The sequence below is a fragment of the Bos taurus genome, chromosome 2, assembly GCF_002263795.3.
Source record: "Bos taurus isolate L1 Dominette 01449 registration number 42190680 breed Hereford chromosome 2, ARS-UCD2.0, whole genome shotgun sequence".
Taxonomy (NCBI): domain Eukaryota; kingdom Metazoa; phylum Chordata; class Mammalia; order Artiodactyla; family Bovidae; genus Bos; species Bos taurus.
Window position 1 is genome coordinate 104,197,666 of NC_037329.1, and position 23,980 is coordinate 104,221,645.

The 23,980-nt window shown below is 40.7% G+C and overlaps 1 protein-coding gene across 3 annotated transcripts in view; it reads left to right on the forward strand.

Moving 5' to 3' along the window:
* Positions 1-23,307, forward strand: part of XRCC5 (X-ray repair cross complementing 5) — an 86,667-nt gene extending 63,360 nt beyond the window's left edge. For 2 of the 3 annotated variants that reach the window (XM_059875096.1, XM_024975584.2), the window contains 5 exons: positions 7,206-7,315; positions 8,633-8,729; positions 10,579-10,646; positions 21,988-22,062; positions 23,072-23,307. In XM_059875096.1, the coding sequence (XP_059731079.1) occupies positions 7,206-7,315; positions 8,633-8,729; positions 10,579-10,646; positions 21,988-22,062; positions 23,072-23,086 (365 nt within the window). In that variant the 3' untranslated portion in view covers positions 23,087-23,307. 3 annotated transcript variants of the gene reach the window in all.
* The last annotated feature ends 673 nt before the right edge of the window (positions 23,308-23,980 follow it).

A 23,980-nucleotide genomic window follows, 5' to 3' on the forward strand; every position in this document is an offset into this window, starting at 1 on the left:
GTACATTACATTAGTGAGAGGAAGATATCACTTCCTCGCTTGATGAAAAGGACTTCCTTTCGTTTCTTCCTTATGTTAGTGTCATGCCCCAGTTTTGCGCTACTTAAAGTACACTCCTCTTTGGAAATGAAGGAATTAGACTAAAGAGAGGATGTTCTTTGGTCTTTAGTTAATTGCTATAAGCCTTGTACAGAGAAGGCAATGGCACCCACTCCAGTACTCTTGCCTGGAAAATCCCATGGACGGAGGAGCCTGGTAGGCTGCAGTCCATGGGGTCGCTAAGAGTGGGACGCGACTAAGCGACTTCACTTTCACTTTTCACTTTCATGCATTGGAAAAGGAAATGGCAACCCACTCCAGTGTTCTTGCCTGGAGAATCCCAGGGACGGTGGACCCTGATGGGCTGCTGTCTATGGGGTCGCACAGAGTCAGACACAACTGAAGTGAGTTAGCAGCAGCAGCATAAGCCTTGTAAATATGAACTGATAATCTTCAGGTTTCATGGGATGTATTTGGTGGGTCTTTAAGAGTTAAATTAAATAAATCGAATTTTTAATAAAAATTGAAAGGCCATAGAATTCCATAAAACCCCCACCCACTGACCAGCAAGCCTAAAAATTTCCAGCTGACTTGGGGGCAGATTTAGTCTTACACCCAAGTTATTTAAGATGGGAAATATTATTCATCCAGAATGAAAAAGTCTTGGCATCATGTTCCCTTTCATAAACTGATCTTGAAGGCAGTGGGCTGAACCAAATGCCATTTTTCTAGTTTCTCATTAGCTTACACTATCACTTGTTTTCTAGAGTGAGCTAAGACCAAGAGACCTTCAAAATCTTTCTTCCTGTGGCTACAAAGCAGGCCTCACAATTAGCTCAAATAAAAACAAAAATAAAATGAAAGAGATCTCATAGTCTGCCGGATTGGAGTCTGAACAATAAAGACTTTGCATTTACTCTGCTCTTTGTGCCTGGGGTTTTAATTTAACACATCAATGAAAAGGCAGCATTTAAAAAGAGGGGGAAAATACCCAGCAAGAGTTACTTTTATTAGTGTAATTTGTAAGAAATTACTGCACTTAATGAGAAAATCGTTAAGCATGAAAAAACGGGCTGTGACTTAATTTACGGAGTTTAAATGGTGAAGTTTTAATTGAGTTTTTTAGTTATTGGTAAGAAAAATATTAATAATAATAAAAAACAACTACCAGGGCTGTATCTGTACTGTTGAAGTGGTCATCGCTTTTACACACCTTAGTTCAATTTCCTGTGCCACTGGTCATGCATGATATTATAGCTGTGGTATTCTCTGTCATATCCGCTGACTTTTTCTGTTCTTTCAAGGGAGGCAGGCAACTTCTTCTGTCTGCTACATGAGGAAATTTGGGGCAGAGAGTCTAGCAGAACAGCTTCTAAAAGGGGAAGGGTGGAGCAGAGGTAAAAGGGCAGAGCTGTGTCCACTCCACAGTCCACCTGCTCAAAAACGAGACAGCAATTGAATGTCCCTTTCAGATCCATAACACTTATCCTTTCCCCCTGGTTCTTAGTTTCTCTTCTTGCCGCCAGTGATTTATTTTTCCCCAGTAAGCAGATTTCATTAAAGACTACAAAACTAAAAACAGGAATAATACCAGACCAAGAAGCACAAGCATTCAGGACAAATTCCTGGGATCATAGATCCAAATTCTTTTGGAAGTAGAAGTCGAAAGGGTATTTAAAGAAATAAATCGGCACATCTTACGTCATTTAGAGAGAAAATGTTTAGGATACCTTCTTTTTGTTCTTACATTCCCTGAAGTGCAATTGACTCCTTAAAGGTCATGAACACCATGGGAAGGGTTCAGTAATGAAGAAAAGTCCTATACACTTTATATTCCTTTATTATTTAAGTTAAAGACGGCTTTGTTAATTTCTGTCTCCTGCAAATATCTGATGTGTAAATGGGGCGTTCAACTCCTGTGGGTTCATGATAACACACTGTGCCAGTGGCCCCGAGATCCTCTGCTCACCCTTTCCCTGTGTGCCTTGGGTCTGCGGGGAGAAGTGGGGTAGAGCCTGTCCCTGCAGGTTGCATCTTCAGGCTCCCACAGGTACAGGCTTCCTACTGGGTTCAGATCCTGGTGAGAAGTAAGGAGGGAGGGATAAGCCAGGGTATTTCTCTTTCTCCTCACCCACCCCCAGCCCCGAGTAGGGCAGCATCTCCAAGTCCTCCATGGTTTCTGCCCCTATAGGACAGGCTTTAGTTATCCCCTCCTCTTATCTCCTTTCTGCTCTGTTCTTGTTCCCCTGCGGTGCCAGGGGGTGCTAGAGGCTTCTTGCTATTTCTAATCTCTGGGTTACAGCACCCATTCTCAGTTGGCTTTACAGTTCTTTATCACCTGTGTTAACAGTTGCCTGCATTAAACTTCCTTGGTTAAATATTCAGTGATTTCTGTTCTTCTCTTTGGACCTTGCCTGATAATGCACAAAGCCTCTACCCACGATGGCCAGTTTATACCCTATTTGAGACACAGGGAAGCCTCTTTGTGACTGATTTTTGTTCCCTGTATTAAAACAGACTTGTTTTCTTACCAGGCAAATGTTTCTTGTTAACTTTTTGCTTTAAAAACAGTGATAGTAATTTACATGTGGATTTCATTGGCTATAAACTGGACTACTCACTTAGATTTTTATTTGTTACTGAAAGATGTTACTCCTTTTAATTCTCTTAATGACTGACCTGATCATATACTTTTTTTATTTAAATGCTAGATTTTTTATTGTCACTTTATTTTCTTTAATAAAGATGCCATTATTATTGACTATGTAAACTGTTGAACATTTTTAAATGATTTGACTGCTGACATCTGTAAAATGTGCACCTCTTCAATAATTAAAATTCACATAAGGGCATTGAGATCACGAGAAGAATTAAATTGAGAAACATCCTGAATGATGCCTGGGTTCAGCAAAATCATTTGCGATAGCTTTCCAGTCCCTTATACATAACACGTGACGGTTGAGTGAACTACTGCTCTTTTGGCTCTGTAGGATAGAGGGAAAAAAACCCCTCAGTAAATGACTTCCTTTTACTTTGTTGGAAACATCTTTGCAGAGAAGAGAAGAGTAAGTAAATGTCAAGTCAGAGACCAGCAAGCACATGGCCCCAGACGGTCATGACTGAGCAGCAGGAAGAGGGATGATTCATTTTGTAGAACTTTGGGGGGCTTCCCTGGTGGCTCAAATGATAAAGATTCTGCCTGCAATGCAGGAGACTGAGATTTGATCGCTGGGTTGGGAAGATCCCTTGGAGAAGGGAATGACAATCCATTCCAATATTTTTGTGTGGAAAGTTCCAGGATGGGGAGCCTGGTGGGCTACAGTCCATGGGGTCGCAAAGAGTCAGACAGGACTGAGCAACTATCCCTTTCACTTTTGGAAGGTGTTGAAGGTTTTCTGGAGAGAGAAAAAAAGCATACATTTCAGATTAAAACAAAAAAACACCACCGTTCTCCTCTTACATAACACTTTTGAATCTTGATAAGATTTTAATATAACACTAAAGTATTATAAGTATGAAAACTCATTTTGCGTATCAACGATCTGTACTCATGTCAGATTCTAGATTAACATATTAATGCCTCTATTAAAAACCTCAAAATCCAGAACAGACAGGTTTGAAATCCAGAATAGACATCTTGATTTTGAAGACTTCTTGAGATAAATGACAGCCTTTGCTTGACTACTATCCTAAGATGGATGGCCCTTCCAGTGGCCATTTTTTATATTAGCTGCTAATGAGTATTATTGAGCCTCTGAGTAATTCTGAAAAAGCATTTTCGTGAACTATAGTTGGAGCTGTGATTTACTGAGCGTGAATACCGTGATTGATGTGGAAGCAGAGGAAAGCACCCCAGTCCTCAGCATTTCCTGTATGAGGAGGAGGAGAGAAGGGGGCATCAAAAGCATAATCCAGCCGGAGTTAGATTACTTTTGTCAGCCACTTCTGCATTTTTACATTTATTAAAAATGGCAGGGAAATGCCACCAAAGTTTAGAGAAGAAGTCCCTCATCCACATCCCTTTCTGATATTCAGTATATTAGAGCATCGTCCATCACATCTATTCACTGGTGTTAAAAGGTTCATTATAATCAGTGAACCACAAAATAGTCTAGGTAGGGGGCCAGATGCACAGGCCACATAACTGATTGTTCCGAGAAGGATAGAGTCTGGTTCTGTGTATTCATTGGGTTTGTCTGAAGTTTGGGTATGTTTATCTACCTGCATTCCTGAACCTTCTGGGGGAAAGAACAGAACAGTCCAACATGTAAATAAGAAAACTAAATCCACATGGGCCCACAGATAAGTAAGGATGTCATTCTTAAATGGAAACTGAGAATTGAGACTGCTACTTCCTTCTCTTTGTATTCTTTCTTATCCATATCATTATTGCAAGTGGGTTATTGGCTTTCACATTTGCTTTATTTTAGTTTCTTTTGAGTATTTTTTTCTATTTTTTTTCTATAAGATGTGTGTGTGTGTGTGTGTGTGTGTGTGTGTGCCATCAAGATTCAAGATAAGGATGGGTGCAGAGCCTGTTTTGCAGAGCAATTCAGCACTGTCTAGTTGTTTCATGGGCTCCCAGGCCCAAGGACACGCTGTGTTTTAGAGTCCTTTATCTTCTGTGCTCATTACACTCTTTTCCTTGCAGAATTTATGTAATAATAATGTGTAATATTATGTATGTAGCACTTTATAACACAGTAGACAATTCTTATCTTCAGATAATTTCTTCTCTTAGTATCTGTGGTGCCATACCCTCCTGACTCTCTCCTGCCTCCCTAACCATCCCTTATTGGCCTTCTTTATCAGCAGCCTTTCCTCTGTACAGCCTCTGAATCCTGAGGTTCCTTAAAGGCTTGGTCTTGAACCCTTTTTTTCCTGTACTTTATCTGTCCTGCCCCAGCTCCTCATGCACACTGTTCACTCTCCTTGGGACGCCCTTCCCTTCCACCTCTCCTCCTCTTTCTTCGCTACTCCTGGCCATGGACTCCACGCGCTGGACCGTGTCCTTTCCTCCACATACACCCCGTGCTTTCCCACCTCTCTGCTTTATACTTTTGCTCATTCTGTTTTTTGGCTGTCTGATAGCCAAATTCTACTTTTCCTTCATTGCCCAGCAAAAAAGCCAAGTTAATTCACAAATCTTTCTTATAATCACCAAAGAGTTTTTAAAATTCAGATTAGTTGATATATTTCTGTACCACTCAGCTCTTCATGTTGACCTCTGTTACTATTTTTATGTATATGTGTTATATTCTCTATTAGCATGTAAACTCCCCACCGGCAAGGATCTTATCTTCAACTTCATTGTGTTTCCTATAGAACATAGTATAGCATCTTATATGTTGCAGTTACACAGTAAATATGTATTAGGCTAAATTAAAATAATCACTGTATCAAGCAAAGAGAAATATTACAGCTTTACATTATAACTTGCAGAGATTTCCTCATTCACCTTTCAAAAGAAATGAGAAATGTGATGTCTCTGGGATTATTGCCCTTGGCCTTTAAAAATTCTCATTTGTGCCCAGATAGGAAACGCTGAGTGAACTTGCTATCAGACTATCTGAGAAAGCAGGCTGCTTGAGTGGAAATATCAAACATTTCTCTTACTTTCCCTTTCCAGGCTAAAAGAAGGAGATAGCTTCTGTTGGTCTCAGCTTCTTGTTGATAGTTTTCTGCTCTGCTTACTGATCAGGGTTGTATTATTTAAAACTTTGTTTCAAAAGTCCTATCCAAACATTCCTTCTCTGCTTTGAATCATAGTTGGATGTTAATTCACTGCTATAGGGTACATGGGTAAAGATTTCTGAAATTTCAGAAAAGTGTTTTCTTTAATCCCTCAAGTTGGTTAAGTAGTTCGTTGTGATGGAGATCATAATCTCCTATTTGGTAGAAAAGATGAAATGGTTCCCAGGATGTTTTCACTTGCTGCAAAATTATTGTATTAGGAAATACTTCATCCAGTTTTTGAATCCTTTCCACATGCTATAGGATCCTTGGCAAATAAGTTGATGGCTCTGCATTTCATGCCTTTCATAAGGTATTGAGCAGTGCTCCAGTCACTGTGATTCAGCTGGCGGCCTTTAGCCTTTACAGGGAAGCCTTGAAAGTGGTTTTCATTAGTACTGCAGGCACACATTCGTAACTATGGGAAAGCTCAGATGAGGCCATAACAATGGCACATGTGCACTCTTAGAACACCTTGACCATTCAGCACAAATTGCTGAACAGCCGGCTGGCGAGCAGTTTCAGGAAACAAGTAAGAATGAGCCTTTAGGTCATGACTTATGCCTGTCTCCTTGGTTTGTTCTTCTGCACAGATCATAAGTCTGTTTTGACCTGCTTAACCACTTTAAGTTCCCTGATGACTTTATGTTTTAATTTCCTCTGCTTTTTTAAATGAAGAATGTTTTGTTTATGAGGCAGTCTCAAATTGCAGCCCACCTTGGAAACCGTAACGTTATTAATGCATTTCCTCTTTCTGTATCACTTATGACGTTGCTTGCTGACCATTATCATTTGTTAAGTATCCATGGCTTCGTAGAGTGCTGAGTACCTTAGAGACTCTTGAGATTCAACTGAGGGCAGAAGATAAGTAGCAATGATTTTCCATTCTATAGGGATATTACTAAATTAAGTTGAGGGCTGGTCTTTTCTAATGTGATCTGTGATTGGAAGAGGGTGGAGTGTCCCTGGCTGATTATTTTTCTTTGTCTGACACTATTTGACATTTATCCTGAGTGGAATTAGGGGAGGAAATAGAAGATATGTTTTTTATGATGTTATCAGGAAATGCGCTTTTGAGATACCCAAATGGTCCCTAAATTTTGGGGGGTAAATAAAAAGCAATAACAGCTTAATGTTTGAAATTCCAAAAGAAATATTTAGCTATAATTCTAAACACTTAAGAAATTTTATTTCTTGACAAATGTCAGTATTACCCAAACCTTTTAAATGTAGACTTTTGAAATCAGCATTCTGCATTTCATCTTTCCTTCCCATCCACCCCCTTAAAAGAAGAATGGCTTTTGTGCAAACAGACCACAAGGGAGGCTCTTGATCCATAAAAACACACTACTTACAGGCACACAGGAGCATCCATTCTCTCTAACAAGCGTCACTCAGATTGAGGAAAATAAATGTATTGTCTTATGTTCTAGCGAGTCACCAGCTAATAAATCACATCGAGCAGTTTTTGGATACTAACGAAACACTGTATTTCATGAAGAGCATGGACTGCATCAAAGCCTTCAGGGAAGAAGCCATTCAGGTAACTCTATCCTGTGTCCTCTTCCTAAACAGTTGGCCACCATCACAGGGGAGAGACATACAGCACCCCACAGATAAGCCTGGGCTTTGAAAATGATCATCCTTACTGTGAAGAGCAACATATGCCAAGAGGAGTAGAAATGACTAGCTCATGTTACTATTGCTGTCATTTCTGAGGAAGAATAAAGATGGGTGGGTGACTGGGATGTTGTATGCCTCGAAGTTAGCTTTTTATTACACTATAGCCCTGGCTTTATGATTTCTACTTAGTGAGCCAACCAAATTTCTCTTCTATTGGATTCTGTTTGGCTAACTATTTTAAGGAAATGGATGGAGAAAATACAGTTAGATAATTATTGAGAGGATTGATGAATGACCAAATTACTTCTTGAATTGTTTAGGTAGTTACAAAGAGTGATAAGAAAATAAAAATATTGTTAAAATTAGAATGAGATGAAAGATTCAGAAGTAGATAAACCAAATGCCCTACAGATCAATATCAATTTTATCAAATATCAACTTTTGGCCAAATGGAGTCAATATAAGACTAAAGATGACTCAGTCAGGTGGAGAAAGATTTGCTTAGCTGAAAAGGTAGTGGAACTGTTTTTTAGTGCGCACATCCCCCGCTGCCTGGAGAGAGCATCTGAGAACACTTCCGTGCACTGTCGCCACCGCGTGTCCTTTAAACCACCAGGTCATTGGACTCCAAAAAAGAGAGAGAGAAAGGTGCGAGAGGAGCCAAAGAGGCCTTAGAGACATATTAGTCAATCTTAATGACCTTTTTTAAACTAAAAATATAAAAAGAAAGTTGGGAATATGTGAATACTGACTGGTTATTACTCTTATTATTAATTTTTTGTGAATTTTTTAAGTCTATATTTTAGATATTGCATATTTATAGATGAGCTAATATGGTTGAAATTTGCTTAAAAACAACCCAAGAGTCGTGGGAGAAAGTGAGGGTATAGATGTTACAAAGGTGATGGGTGCACAGCATCCACTAAATTGCTCTGTTTTTGTTTGAATTTGTCTATATTAAACCCTAAAAGAACAAAGTACCAGGCCACAAAAAAACCTGGGTAGCTATGGAAATTTCTGTGCCTTCAACAGATGGAAAGATTTACAACTCCTAGCAAACGAAGCTGAAATTTACCAAAGAAGAACATTTTATGTGTGTTTAATAATTAAATATGGTGGATTTGTGTGTGTGTATATGTGTGTGTGTGTGTGTGTGTGTATAAAATGCTTTGGGGTGAATTATGTTTCTGTATGAGCTCTGACCTGCCACCTTCCCTACCCCCACACGCTCTTGCAGTTTTCAGAAGAGCAGCGCTTTAACAATTTCCTGAAAGCCCTTCGAGAGAAAGTGGAAGTTAAACAATTAAATCATTTCTGGGAAATTGTCGTCCATGGTAAGGTGTCTTTTGTCTTTTTCTTAAATAGTTATGCTGTATTTTCCAAGTATAAGTTCTAAATATAAATTATATTGTGTGACGTGTTATGTGAGGACCTGATGACGTCCCGTGTGGATTTTTCCATGTGGATTTGGGAAATGCTCAGTATTTGGTGAACTGAAAATCTTGATTAATAAGCAGAACTACAAAGTGATAAATAATAAGTAAACATATAAGTCCCATCTTAAACTCTTTGTGTAGTGTGGCCCTTTCATGACTGTGCCTTTCTGTTTGATGACCGAAGAAGCTGTATAGGCAGTCATTGATCCCTGTCTCAGATTCTTAGACCTGTAAGTCCTGCTGGATCCATAGCACTTTCGTTAATCTCCCCCACATTTTGCTTCCTCCATCTTTCATTGCCATGTTCTTGGGCATTTTATATTAGCCAGCCAGTGTCTTCATGCACCAAAGCCACTCACTTATTCACAGTGACTAATGCAAATTAAACATAGAAACAGGGCAACAAACATTCTTTCACTTTTAGGCTTGTTGTTTGATTTCCATCATGCCCTTTGCCCATTTCCTTTAACCTGGCTTGATTTTCTTTCAGAACCGAAACACAAGATATTACCTATTAAAAGTACATATTACGAAAACAATGATGTTGCAAAGTACAAAACTTCGTACTTGAAGTAGAGCCCCCAAATTAGTTTCAACCTGTCCTTCTTTGCAAACTCTGCAAAAAAAGGAGTCACATGCCCATCTCTCCAGCTTCTAACAGGCAGTTTTTCATCACACAGACAACCATTTCCCTGACAGTTAATTTTTCAGCCCTTTAACTTCTACACTGGGGAGCAAAAGCAATTAGAATAGGTGGTGAATTGGGCTTACTCAAATCACTTTTGTGTCTCTGCTGTCGACCCAGTAGATGAAAGAGTTTGGTTTTGGTAGATATTGAATGCCTCCGGTATATTGCTTGCTGAAAAGAAATTCGAAGGACATACACAAGATAGATAGATATATATACATATATATATATATATATATCTCCATCCTGTTGAGAGAATACACATGACCTTGTGCCATTTCTAGGTACAAATGGATGTTAAATGCATGTGCTTTTCTGAGAACGTTTTGTGCATTAACCACTTGAGACAGAAGAAAATCTTAAGAAGAGAAAACTAAAGGGTAGATTTTCCATCCTTAATTTGCTCTCACTGAGTTCAACTCAACACTCTAGGCTAAATGATAGGCAAGATCTTTGTAAGAGCGTGTTTCCTTCTGACCTTAGCTTTCTGCCATTCCATCAATAGCTGGTCACACTGCTAGAAGTCAGAAAGTCTACAGATTCCCGTATCTGGTACCTAATGGGTTTGGACCAAAGCATAGTTACTCAATTTGCATTTATTTACTGAGCTCCTGCTATGACATACACTGAGGGAAATAGAAGAATGAATAAAATGTAATCCCTGCCCTAGAGAAAGTATAATCTGTTAGGAGGGATAAAATATTTACAGTCATACAGGATACAGTATGGTGAGAGCTATTTCAAAGGGATAAACAAAGTGATCTGAAGAGTTCTAAGGGAGAGATTGAATCAAGAAAGACTTCACACAACAGGTAACATTTGTGATGTGGCTTTCATTTTCTATAAGCAAACATGGGAGAAAGGGCGATGGAAGATGGAAAAAATGATGAGAGTTCAGCATCTTTCATAAAGCTTTATATTTCCTATAGAGAAGAGCACCTTTATATTAATAATTCCAAAAATCTCCCATGCAAAGCTGGGAGGAGGTGTGGTGGAAAGGAAGGTGGGATTGGGCTTGAGTCTCTGTACTTGAATTTTCCTCTGTGAATTACTTTATAGATGGAGTTACTCTGATCACCAAAGATGAAGCCCCTGGAAGCTCTGTCACCACTGAGGAAGCCAAAAAGGTATTGCGGGCTAACTCCCTGCCTTTAGATGAATTATTGTGGTGGAGATTATTTTTTTGGTGCTCATTCTTCCTTGAAGAAGTAAAATTCTAGGGGTAACTAGATTACTGTACCGTTCTTTACTCAACCAACAGGCAAATTGCTTCAGCTGCAGCATCCTCATAGGAGAAATTGTAATCTCATTCAGTTTGCCATAAACTACGATAATGTTTCTAGAACTCACCTACAGTTGCACTTCAGTACCTCTAGAGTTTGTGATCCATAGTAGACCGTGGTTAAGGCTAGGAAATCCATCTAGCCCAGTGATCCCCACCCAGGCCACACATTAGTCACCAGGGAGTAATTTTTAACAACAAAAAAAGACTTCATATTGATGCAAATGGTCAACATACTTGGTGTCTTCCTGTGTGGAGGATGAGCATTACATCTGATTCAGTTGTGAGTCAAAAACATACAGCTGTTCAGCTCAGTTCTTCTTCATTATACTGCACATTTGTGATGAAATTTCAATGAAATTAAATTGAGTAGCTCAGAAGTATATGGTTCATAACATCCAGTGTTATTTACAGTCGGTGGTTGACCCGGCCTTGCTAGTACAACACATGGCAGCCGTCAGTTATGTTTGCTGGGCTACAGTATGTTTGCTGGGCACTGTACTGAACGATAAAACAGCACCCCCGCCCTCTAGAGACTCAGTTGCTTACAGGGTAGCAGAAGGAAGCATTGGAGACTCAAAAATTAACTGCCCGGTAAGGGAGAGCTTGGTCAGGGACTCATGAACAGGAATCTAAGGGAATAGTGGAAACAAGGCCAGAGATGTTCATCTATGGGCTAAACACAGGCCAAAGTTTAAAAATCTTGAATTTTCAGTTCAGAAAACACATTTGGCAAAAAACATGATATTGTTTGGCAAAGAAATTAGAATATACAAGACTTTTTATTAAGCACTCTGCCTGGCAAAAGCATTTTGTTAAAGAACAGATATGGCCCCTGCTCTCAGGAAGTAAGATCTCAGAATTTAAAAAGCATTCTTCAAGATGCTGACGGTTGTCTCAGAGAAAGTTCTGTGATGTCTGTACCCACTGCTGCCACAGTCAAGACTGAGTACTGTGGGCTTCAGAGTGCCTTTTAACTGGATTTGTTATTTTATGCAATGGCGTGATAATACTTCCCCCTGGAACTAGGGTGTGTCATTCAGGGCTCTGCAGAGAGAACCAATACTGTGTGGGGGGAGGGTGTGGAGGGGGGATTGATTCATTTTAAGGAACTGGCTCACACAGTTGTAGGGGCTGGCAAATGTGGAATTTATAGAGCAGGCCAGCAAGCTGGAAATTAAGGCAGGATTTCTATATTACATTCCAGGGGCATAATTCCTTCAACTGATTGGATCAGGCTTACCAACATTATTGAGGGTAACCTTCTTTACTTAGTCAGCTGATTGTAAATGTTAGTCACATTCATAATGTACCTTCACAGCAACATCTAGTGTTTGCCATAACAGCTGGGCACCATAGAAGAGTTAAGGTGACACGTAAAATCATGTAGAGTGAAGGCTTATCAATCACTTTTGGTAAACAGGTAAAATAAGGCAGATAGTTTCATTTTAATCATTATTGCATTCAAAAAAATCTGTCATCCAGCTGAGAGCTGAGTACGTTACAGTTTTGGGAGGAAGCGGAAAGCCCTGAACTGAAAAGGCAGTCTTTTCCCCTAAGCAGTACCTCTTAACCGAAGGTGTCAGAGTTGAGTGAGGCCAGAATACGAGAAAAGGAAGAAAGCTAAGAAGGGATAATGTGCTTCCTGCGAGTGTGTCTGGGCCTTAGTCTTTGTTGCAAATGTAATATCACCTTTGGAATTAAAGAGCACAGAGCATAACCATCAGGAATTTTAATGTCTGGTAATGAAGCTGCAGAGAAGAATTTCAGTGAAGACTAGATACGGGTGGGTGTCCTTACATGATTCTGATATCAACAGAACTGATTTCAGTTGGTTAAGACAAGTCCGAAAACATCACTGTGTTTGAACAGAGAGAAAGCATGGTCAACATAGCAGAGTGAAGCTTGCTGTTGTGACTGACTCTTGGCACACACTCTGTCATGTCTGACCTGTAAGATTATGCTTTTGTGTCTGCTTCGGTATCACAGGAGCCCCCCCTTTTTTTTTCCAGAATAAAAACTTAGTCCTCTATGTTAAAAAAATTTTTTTTAATTTTTAATGGCACCTGTTGATTTTTGGAGAGAATTGTGGAAGGGAGAAGGTACATACGGATGATAATGGGGAGAATTAGTACAATTCTGGCTCAAGGAAGTTGATTCCTTGTAGTTTTAATAGGAGAGACATGCTTCAGCTTTTTCTCTTAGCCAAGTTATGGAAGTATAATCAGTTTTGACCACACAATAAAATACTCATTTACATTTTCTTCAAAGCAACTGTTATGTTTGGTCACTTCCCAAAGAATCAATTACAGAAACTTGGCTGTATTCAGACATTGAAGAATAATCCTCATAGTCCATTAAAATTATTTCAAGATATTGACCATGTTATTTAAAGTTGGCACACTGTCACATTATTGCTGTTAAATGATGATTTGAAAGGAATTATTATTCAGGGATGCCCATTTTAAATGAAAATTAAATCATGACTTTACACTTGCCCATCTTAAGGACAGCTGTTTCCCTCTGATATATTCTAGAAATGTGTGGATTTTATGATTCTTTGAGAATATAGGTAAGTCATTCTTGCTGTAGAATTAGAAAGTTCTCTCATGACATAAGCTTCAGTTCAGTTCAGTTCAGTCACTCAGTCGTGTCTGACTCTTTGCGACCCCATGAATCGCAGCACGCCAGGCCTCCCTGTCCATCACCAACTCCCGGAGTTCACCCAGACCTATGTCCATCGAGTCAGTGATGCCATCCAGCCATCTCATCCTCTGTCGTCCCCTTCTCCTCCTGCCCCCAATCCCTCCCAGCATCAGAGTCTTTTCCAATGAGTCAACTCTTCGCATGAAGTGGCCAAAGTGTTGGAGTTTCAGCTTTAGCATTTTTCCTTCCGAAGAAATCCCAGGGCTGAGCTCCTTCAGAATGGACTGGTTGGATCTCCTTGCAGTCCAAGGGACTCTCAAGAGTCTTCTCCAACATCACAGTTCAAAAGCATCAATTCTTCGGTGCTCAGCCTTCTTCACAGTCCAACTCTCACATCCATACATGACCACAGGAAAAACCATAGCCTTGACATAAGCTTAGACAGTCACTTTTCCTTTCGCTAACTGATACCTCTGTTTGATTTTGAATTTTCCACTCATGAATTCTTTCACTTTTTCTGTTTTCTGGTAGTTAGTTAGACATGCCATTAATGTTTGATGTTTGTATATGTATTTTTCCTCCAGTTTTATTTTGTTTCTTTTTATTGAGTTCACATTGCTTTATACCATTAGTAAATTTCTGTGTACAGCATTATAGTTCAACTTCTGTGTACACTACACGCTCACCACCAAAAGTTTGATTTCCATTCATCCCATACGGTTGACCGTCTTTACCCATTTCACCCTCCTGTCATGCCTTCCCTTCTGGTAACTACTAGTCTGTTCTCTGTATCTATGGGTTTATTTTTGTTTCATTTGGTTTGTTCATTTGTTCTGGTTTTGGTGAAATCGTACATTGTTTATCTTTCTTCATCTGACTTATTTCACTTAGCATAATCCTCTCAAGGACCATATTTCAAAAAGATATATACACCTTGGTGTTCACCACAGCATTATTTATGATAACAAAGATCGGAAAAAAAACAAACACCTAAGTGTCCATTGATGATGAATGAGTAAAGAAGACGTGGTATACATACACCACGGAATACTACTCAGCCATAAAAAGATGAAGTCTTGCCATTGGCGACAACATGGAGAGGACTTTGTAGCTCCTGTGCACGCTTTGTCATCTCATTCACAGGGCTTGGCTCTGTGGTGGGTAGGAGTTGTGCCTGTTTATCCTGCCACATTCCAGGAGCATCACAATCCAGGACCAGGGAACCATCCATGGTCCATGAGAGACCTGGACTTGTAAAAGGTCAAGAAAGGCTGATTCTTCATTCAAAGTTTGTCATCTTTATAAAAAAATTTTTTTTTAAATTTTTTCCTACTAACCTGTGTTAGGGTTAAAACAGTGGTTCTCAGCCAGGAGTGATTTTATACCCCAGGAGATATTAGCATTGTCCAGAGACATTCCAGGTGGTTACAGCAGGGGGCATGCCACTGACTCCTAGTAGGTAGAGCCCCTGACAACAAAGAATGATGGGAAGCCCTGGGCTAAAAGGATTAAACAAGTCAGATTCTTAACTAAGGCAGAGGATATTGGCTTAAGTTGTATAGAATTTTATTCACCTGGAAGGAATCCTAATGATGATCTAGCTGAGTTTTTATTTTTAAAACTGAAAGCTTAAAAGGAAGCCTGATACATAAAACAGAGAAGGGTGATACTTCTCCCTTGATGGATAGTGGGAGTGGAAATTTGGGGTTACCCATGCTCTGAGAACTTAGAAGAGCCCTCAGGGAACACAACCTGAAAAATCCTGATCTGGTCCAAACTCCTTATTTTATATACACATGAAGAAACTTAGGGCTGAGACATAAAACGATGTGCTTACAGTCTCGCAGTGTCACTGGCCAGGAACCCAGTGGTAGGACTGAGCCCCAGCCCTCCATTCTTTTTACTCCATATTAAGAGCACAGAGAGGAAAGAGAATTTATTCCCGTGGCTTTGGAATATTGTTTCTCACAGGATTCCAAGGTTGAGATTTGTCTAAATAATCATTTGATACAAACTCTTATGGGGGAAAAGGCATCATGTTAGCACTTGTTTTCCTTATAGTTGCCTAATCTAGCCTTCTGTATTGCTGCTGACGTTTATTGATTTTTCCATCTTAGCTTCATAGATGCTCAAAGCTTAGTGATCTGGTCATTTTCCAGAGGCAGTCTAGAGAGGTGAAGTTGACTTTCTCAGTGTCACAAGTTCATGGCCAGCAGAATTGGTTAGAGTCCAGACTCTGGACTCTATGCGTTTTTATGCCTCCACCATAGAATGCCACCAGCCACGTGTACGTAAAAGATTCTCATGCTGCCTCTTCCAAAAAAGATCCCCAAAGCATTGTGAAAGATTATAAGATTAGAATTAAGGATCATTTCTTGAGAACAGTTGTCTCTGACTGCTGGCCCCTGTTGGACCCCATGACATTTTCCTTTGTTCTTGTCTTCCTTGTCTGCCTTAAATCCCTAGTGAAGTTCTATATGTTAGTACAAGAAAAGCAGTAGTTAAAAGGTCACATTGTTACTTTATATTTGTTTAGAGCTTGATATTTTTAAGATACGATTTTAAATTTTTTATTGAAAAAAAAATAAATTTTTTATTGAGCTAGAACATACAGTAAAAGCACAAATCTCAAATATGAACACTGCTAAATTCTTACATAGTCATATATCTGGGTGCCCACTGCCCAGATAAAAATACAGAGCATTTCCAAAACCTCAGAAGGATCCCTGATACCCTGCCCAGTATTCTGACATCTGTCACTTGAGAGTAGTTTGCCTAGCTCAACCTTCATATAATTGGAATCGTGCCTTTTATGACTCATCCATGATGTTAAAGTTGTTCATTCTTTATTACAGCTATGTAGTATTCTCTTTTGTGGTTATACCACAATTTTTTCATCCATTCTCCTAATGACGGACATTGGTTGTTTCTAAACACTGGCAACTGGGAATAAAAATGCTACGGGTATTGTTGTGTATGTCATTTGGTAAACATATATTGAGTGTATTCCTAGGAATTGGAACATAAAATCTACAATTCCACAAGGCCTTTTTTTGTATCTTTTATTTCATCTGAGAAGCAGTGCAACTCCAAGAGATAAATGAGGTCAGTAGTAGTATTCCTATTTTATTTTTGAGGAGAGCTTGTATAGACGGAGAAGGGAATGGCAACCCACTCCAATACTCAGTCCATGGGGTCGCTAAGAGTCGGACATGACTGAGCGACTTCACTTTCACTTTTCACTTTCATGCATTGGAGAAGGAAATGGCAACCCACTCCAGTGTTCTTGCCTGGAGAGTCCCAGGGACGGGGGAGCCTGGTGGGTTGCTGTCTATGGGGTCGCACAGAGTCGGACACGACTGAAGCAACTTGGCGGCAGCAGCAGCAGTTATAGAAGGGTCAAGTGGCTTACCCAGGGTTACTGGGAACAGACAGTGCCTCTATTATATGGTTCTTTTCCCCCACACTGGTTTGCAGATTTCTCTCCTGAACTATATTCCATATAAAGCATGAAAATAGCATTAATGAAACCTAAGTATGTGTCATTTTAAACAAAATACATGCAAACAGATTTTCATTCTTCGTGATGCTATTGTATATCTAGACCTTGGTGTTGGAATCAACCCGATGGAAGCCATGTGTTTTCAATTTGGGGATTGCTAAAGGCCTTCTATGTGGTCGCACAGAGTCGGACACGACTGAAGCGACTTAGCAGCAGCAAGGGCCTTAGGACAAGCTGATTTTTAGTTTTTAGTCTTATGGAGGAATAGGACTGGAAGCTTCTGGTAGAAGTGATTGATGCAGTTTCTCTGCTTGTGGATGGTATTTCAGTGTACCTGAGAAGTAGTGGTTTATCCATCTCATAAAGATCTCCAAGTAAGAAGTTTCTTTCTTGGTAACCGCAAATACATGATGAGGATGGAGGACTGTGTCACACAAGTGGTTTTTTTTTTTTTCTATTTGTCCTCTTTTTTCAGCATATTGCAGAGAGAAAGAACATAAGAAAAGTCAACTGTTGACTTGTGCCCCTTGTGGCTGCATTCAGAGAATCTGTTGCTTTTATTGAGAAAACAGGCCAGTCGTTGAATTCTCTGCTGTATCTCTAGCTTCCCTGTCATGCACAGCCTGGAAATTACTTGTAGTTAAAAACTCTGATGGTGAGGAGTGATAAGTGTAAGAGATCAGCTTTGCCTGGGGCTGTGGGAAGGATAATGGATGGCAGCCTGCTCTTAGCTGTAAATTGCTTAAGTAGTAATGTAAAGTAGATCTGTCAGGAAATCAGCTCCAGATGTTTAGCACTTGATGGAAAGGAGAGTTTATTTGCCGCCGTTCCTTTCTTCCTGGAATTTGGCCTCATCTCAGAGACGTGTCATTTATGTTTAATGGTATATACTATGGTCATATTGTGCAGACAGTCCTATCTGAATTTATCCTGTAATTGCAGTGTGAAAGGGGCTTTGCAGGTGGGATGGGAATAGGAATTGGAGCTTTTAGAGACTGTGTGCCAAAAAGCATTAGGGATTTTCTAGATTCATCAATGGTTTAGTCACTAAGTCGTGTCCGACTCTTGTGTTCCCATGAACTGTAGCCTGCCAGGCTCCTCTGCCCATGGGATTCTCCAGGCAAGGAGACTGGAGTGGGTTGCCATTTCCTTCTCCAAGATTCATCAATGCGTACCTACTATGGGTCAGGTTTCTAAGGGGGTTATACAAGATATAGCAGACTACAAAACGATTAAGACCACAGAGTTTGTGTTTGAAGGTACCAGTCACTTGTAGCCCCCAGAGGCTTCTGGTAAGACACAGCTCTTCTTTTTTGTTCTTTTCTCACCTAAAGGATACGTCTTTATCTTTCAGGCTGATGTTCTTGATGTAGGAAAATCACCTGGGGGTTAATGATAGTAGGAGAGGAGCAAAATAAAAATCGCTCTTTGTTTTTTGTTTTTTTTTTTTAATTTTATTTTATTTTTAAACTTTACATAATTGTATTAGTTTTGCCAAATATCAAAATGAATCCACCACAGGTATACATGTGTTCCCCATCCTGAACCCTCCTCCCTCCTCCCTCCCCATAACGTTTTTAATATTGAAGATAATTAGAATCATAAATAAAGATTAATTTGGGAATCCAGGAGCAGAGTCTGACCTTTAGATGTAAACCAGCTGCAGATGCACATGTGGATTGCTGACTCATTTATCTCTATGTGGCTCTCAGGTATCTTTATTTATAATCAACCCGAATAAATAAGTAGAATTGATGATATGAATCAGTTCTGTTCTGTTCCAGGCTGTGCCTCCACTGCTAGCATCTTCTGTCTCCTAAACCACAGATTGATTTCCAGCACTGACCACAGTCCAGTTCATAGTCAGCAAAGGGCTATAGAAAGGTATATACATGTCCTTAGAGAAAAGTGAACTCTTTAATCTCTCAATCAGAATTGAAGTCAGTGATTGATGAGGTGGTTTTGACTGAGGGGGAAAAAGTCCAGGAGGGAGGATGAGTCAAAAACAGACTGTCATAGCCACATCCCGGCACTAACGCAGCCTCGCCCAACTCTGCACGTGCTGCCTTCCTCTTGCCCCTCTTACCCACGTGAGTAAGTTTCAGTACACAAGGAATTAAAGGACACACAGAGCTTGCTTCCTGAGACTTGTTGTATACAGCCTTGTATTTTAACTGTGGCTTTGGTCTGTGGTGTAAGGAGACATCAGTTCAGTTCAGTTTAGACGCTTAGTTGTGTCCGACTCTCTGCGACCCCATGAATCGCAGCATGCCAGGCCTCCCTGTCCATCACCAACTCCCAGAGTTTATCCAAACTCATGTCCATCGAGTCAGTGATGCCATCCAGCCATCTCATCCTCTGTCGTCCCCTTCCCCTCCTGCCCCCAATCCCTCCCAACATCAGGGTCTTTTTTTTTTTTTTTTTTTTAAACTTTACAATATTGTATTGGTTTTGCCAAATATCTAAATGAATCCGCCACAGGTATACACGTGTTCCCCATCCTGAACCCTCCTCCCTCCCCATACCATCCCTCTGGGTCGTCCCAGTGCACCAGCCCCAAGCATCCAGTATCATGCATCGAACCCGGACTGGTGACTCGTTTCATATGTGATATTATACGTATTTCAGTGCCATTCTCCCAAATCATCCCACCCTCTCCCTCTCCCACAGAGTCCAAAAGACTGTTCTATACATCAGTGTCTCTTTTGCTGTCTCGTATATAGGGTTATTGTTACCATCTTTCTAAATTCCATATATATGTGTTAGTATACTGTATTGGTGTTTTTCTTTCTGGCTTTCTTCACTCTGTATAATAGGCTCCAGTTTCATCCACCTCATTAGAACTGATTCAAATGTATTCTTTTTAATGGCTGAGTAATACTCCTTTGTGTATATGTACCATAGCTTTCTTATCCATTCATCTGCTGATGGACATCTAGGTTGCTTCCATGTCCTGGCTATTATAAACAGTGCTGCGATGAACATTGGGGTACACGTGTCTCTTTCAATTCTGGTTTCCTCAGTGTGTACGCCCAACAGTGGGGTCTTTTCCAGTGAGTCAATTCTTTGCATGAGGTGACCAAAGTATTGGAGTTTCAGCTTCAGCATCAGTCCTTCCAGTGAACACCCAGGACTGATCTCCTTCATAATGGACTGGTTGGATCTCCTTGCAGTCCAAGGGACTCTCAAGAGTCTTCTCCAACACCACAGTTCAAAAGCATCAATTCTTCGGCGCTCAGCCTTCTTCACAGTCCAACTCTCACATCTATACATGACCACAGGAAAAACCATAGCCTTGACTAGATGGACCTTTGTTGGCAAAGTAATGTCTCTGCTTTTTAATATGCTGTCTAGGTTGGTCATAACTTTCCTTCCAAGGAGTAAGCGTCTTTTCATTTCATGGCTGCAATCACCATCTGCAGTGATTTTGGAGCCCAGAAAAATAAAGTCAGCCACTGTTTCCCCATCTATTTCCCACGAAGTGATGGGACTGGATGCCATGATCTTCGTTTTCTGAATGTTGAGCTTTAAGCCAACTTTTTCACTCTCCTCTTTCACTTTCATCAAGAGGCTTTTTAGTTCCTCTTCACTTTCTGCCATAAGGGTGGTATTATCTACACATCTGAGGTTATTGATATTTCTCCTGGCAGTCTTGATTCCAGCTTGTGCTTCTTCCAGCCCAGCGTTTCTCATGATGTACTCTGCATATAAGTTAAATAAGCACGGTGACAATGTACAGCCTTGACGTACTCCTTTTCCTATTTGGAACCAGTCTGTTGTTCCATGTCCAGTTCTAACTGTTGCTTCCTGACCTTTTAATCTATGTATAATTCTTAGGTTTCAGAGGCCCTGATTGTGTCCACGGTACCATAAAAATTACAGAAAATACAGGGAAAGCAGTTCTTGCTCTGCTTTCATGTCAAGAAAGTGTATACATGAACATGCCTTTCCCGCTTGGGTGGAGCTACCACAGGAGTGAAGTGGGCTGGAAGGCTTGTTTACCGCCCACCAGCTCCATGCACACCCACCCTGAGGGATGCTAACTGGGAGAGGCCTACCACACTTCCACCTCCCCTTTTAAAAACCCTCCCTCCTACAGACTGGTCTCTGCCACCATGCTAAGTACTTATCCTACAAGAAGATCAGCTCTGGTGTTAGGATGGACAAGAAATTGATAAAACCTAGATCTTCGATTCAGTTATCACACGCCTTGAAGGATAAGAGTCCCCACTGCTGTCTTTGGAGGGCAAGAATGTTCAGATAGTCTTCATGGGCACTCACTCCCTTTTGAAAATCTGAGTTGCATTCCTCGATCCTTGCAGACTTCAGTTCAGGGCCCTTTGATTTTCTGCATATCTGCCTTGTAGAAGTTCCAGGTCTAGAATACTGATGCTAAACAGAAGCGTACACTGGAAGTGTTCTCATCCACCTTCTTGTTTTCAAACAATTTATAACACACATTTAAAGATTGCCAGAAAAAGAATTGAACAAACCCACCCATTTTTGTGTTTCACATCTCCTAGAAGAAGTCCTTCCTTTTACCTCTTTTGTCCTCAGTGGAATTGAGTAGATGCTTATAATCTTTTAAGTCCAGACACTTGACCCTTAATGCTCCCTTCAAAAGAGACTGAGATTTATTGTATGCCAATTACACCTCAGTAAAGTTTGCTTTTGTTAAAAAAAAAGAGAGAGAGACTGAGTCATACTAGTTTGGGGTCTTTGGTTCTTTTCTTGACCCTAATGAGCCCACATACCCACTGTGGAAGCAGAAATGGGGATACCTGGTGTCCTCGGGGCCTGATGCAGGCCCCTCCACATGCTCGCTGCCTTGGAGAGCCACATCGTCTCCTCCCTCTTCCCAGGAACTTTCTCCATGACTAGTTAGTGGACTGTTCAACCTCACAGGGGTCCTCTCATCCAGAACCAAAGGAAGGGGCGTACATCAAGATGGTGCTTCTTTGGGGCCATTTGCATGTGTTCCTCCATCAAAGGAGGCAAAACTGTGCTTGTGGTATCATCCCTGACTTTCTGTTCACAGTTTCTGGCCCCCAAAGAAAATGCAAATGCAGACTCAGCGGCCGCCTTTGAGGAGGGTGGGGACGTGGACGACTTGGTAAGTACTTTTAATGTATACCGGGTGTTCTCCTACTTAAACTTGGCTGAGCTGTAAATACAGCCACCAAGCCTGCTTATCATGGACTTACTTGTGTTTTAGTTTCTGACACACCAGTAGCTCTCAACACTATTATTATTTATCGCCATTATAAATGTAATCAGATAAGTAATTTCATAATAGACAGTCCTGTGCTCTTTGGTTCTTTAAATTTATTGTTCATTCAGTTTAATCCTCTCCTTGAAGGACTGAAAAAGAGCTGGGAAGGCTGTTCCTTTAGCAGCAAAATGTCATAATTTACTGAAATTGCTCTCCACCAAAATAAGCAATACAGTGTGCAATCTGTGTGGTTTGACAAATAAAAACAGCATTTAAAAAGCCTCATTCTTAAATGTTCTCAATGGGCTTAATGTAAACAAAATAGACTGATGGGCATTTGGGGATTTCTGGACCTTATCACACCATGTCTGGATGCCTGGAAGGCTGGGTCGAGTGTTGGCTCTTATATCCATCTTTCATGTGTGGGGACTTCCTGCCTTTAAGCCTCACATGACCGCAGTCCAGTAAAAACTTTCAGCTTTTTGTGGAGAAGTTCTTAGTATTGAAATAAAAAGAGGTGCTTCAAATTTAGCTCCTGAAATAGTTTATTGTTTGTTTGCTGTCTAGTCACTCAGTCGTGTGTGACTGTTTGCAATCTCATGAACTATAGGCCTCCAGGCTCCTCTGTCCATGGAATTTCTCAGGCAAGAATTCTGGCGTGGATTGCCATTTCCTTCTCCAAGGGATCTTCCCAACCCAGGGATCAAATACATGTCTCCTGCATTGGCAGGCAGGTTCTTTACCACTGAGCCAACAGGGAAAGCCCCTAAAATAGTTAGTGGTGAGTAAGTGTGCAAGTCCGTGCATGTCACCAGTGAGAGAACCATTGTTGCTTATGGTCCCCTCCCCAGAGAAGCAGTGCTCTGAAGTTGGTCTGCTCCCTTCCTAAATGTGTTGTTCCTGTTTACAGCTGGAGTTGATATAGCTCATGGATGTGTGGAGAACTGTGAGAGCTGCCATCACTGTGATGCCGAGAGTTCTAAACACAGCAGCCTGGAGGAGGTCCCTCAAGCAGACCTGGAAGTTCTGGCGGTGGTCCCTGCAAGTTACACAGAAGTGAATCACCTGATTTCTTGCAGAATGAGTGCACACAGTTATAAGGGATAGTTTAGACCCCATACTTGTTTATAAAGAGTCGTTTTCTGATTGGTGTATTATTTCTTTTTTGGTCTTACTGGTCTTACATGTGTATTACGCATGTGCCTTCCTGATCTGGTACAGTGGTGAGGATGCGGCCCTCGTGAAGTTATCTCATCCAGAACAATAGCATGGCCACTGGTGGGCTTCTCAGTCTTCCCCAGGAAGTCTCATCCATTGTCTGATCCTCTAACAGCATCACAACTTACTCTGATCAAATGGTGGCATTAGTTTCTTACCAACAGGAAGCTGTCTTTGGGCAGTCACGGCTAAGGGCCGGCCCATTCTTCTTTTTATTTAAGCCTTTGAGTCATCACATAACTTTGGCCTGCAGCAGGGAAGGAAGGGGAATACCCATTTTAAGCAGAGTTATGGTGATGTTCTCATGAAGGAAAGAGGCTATTTTGGCCCAGCCTCTGACATATCAGTGAACCTAAAAACAAAAGGAAACAAAAACACAATAACTGAGAGATTCACCGCCAGTAGTTAGGGTTCTGTCATTTCATTTCACTCTACCTACAGGTCTCCCAGAAGGTTTGGTTCTGTTAAAACATTTCTTCCTTAATTTCCCAGTCTTCCCCAGCTCTATTCAAGTCTCCTTTTCCTATCTTTCTGGATGATGTTTCCTTTCCTAAAATAAGAAAACAGCAAAGTCTTTTTTTTCTATCTGCATTTCTTCCCT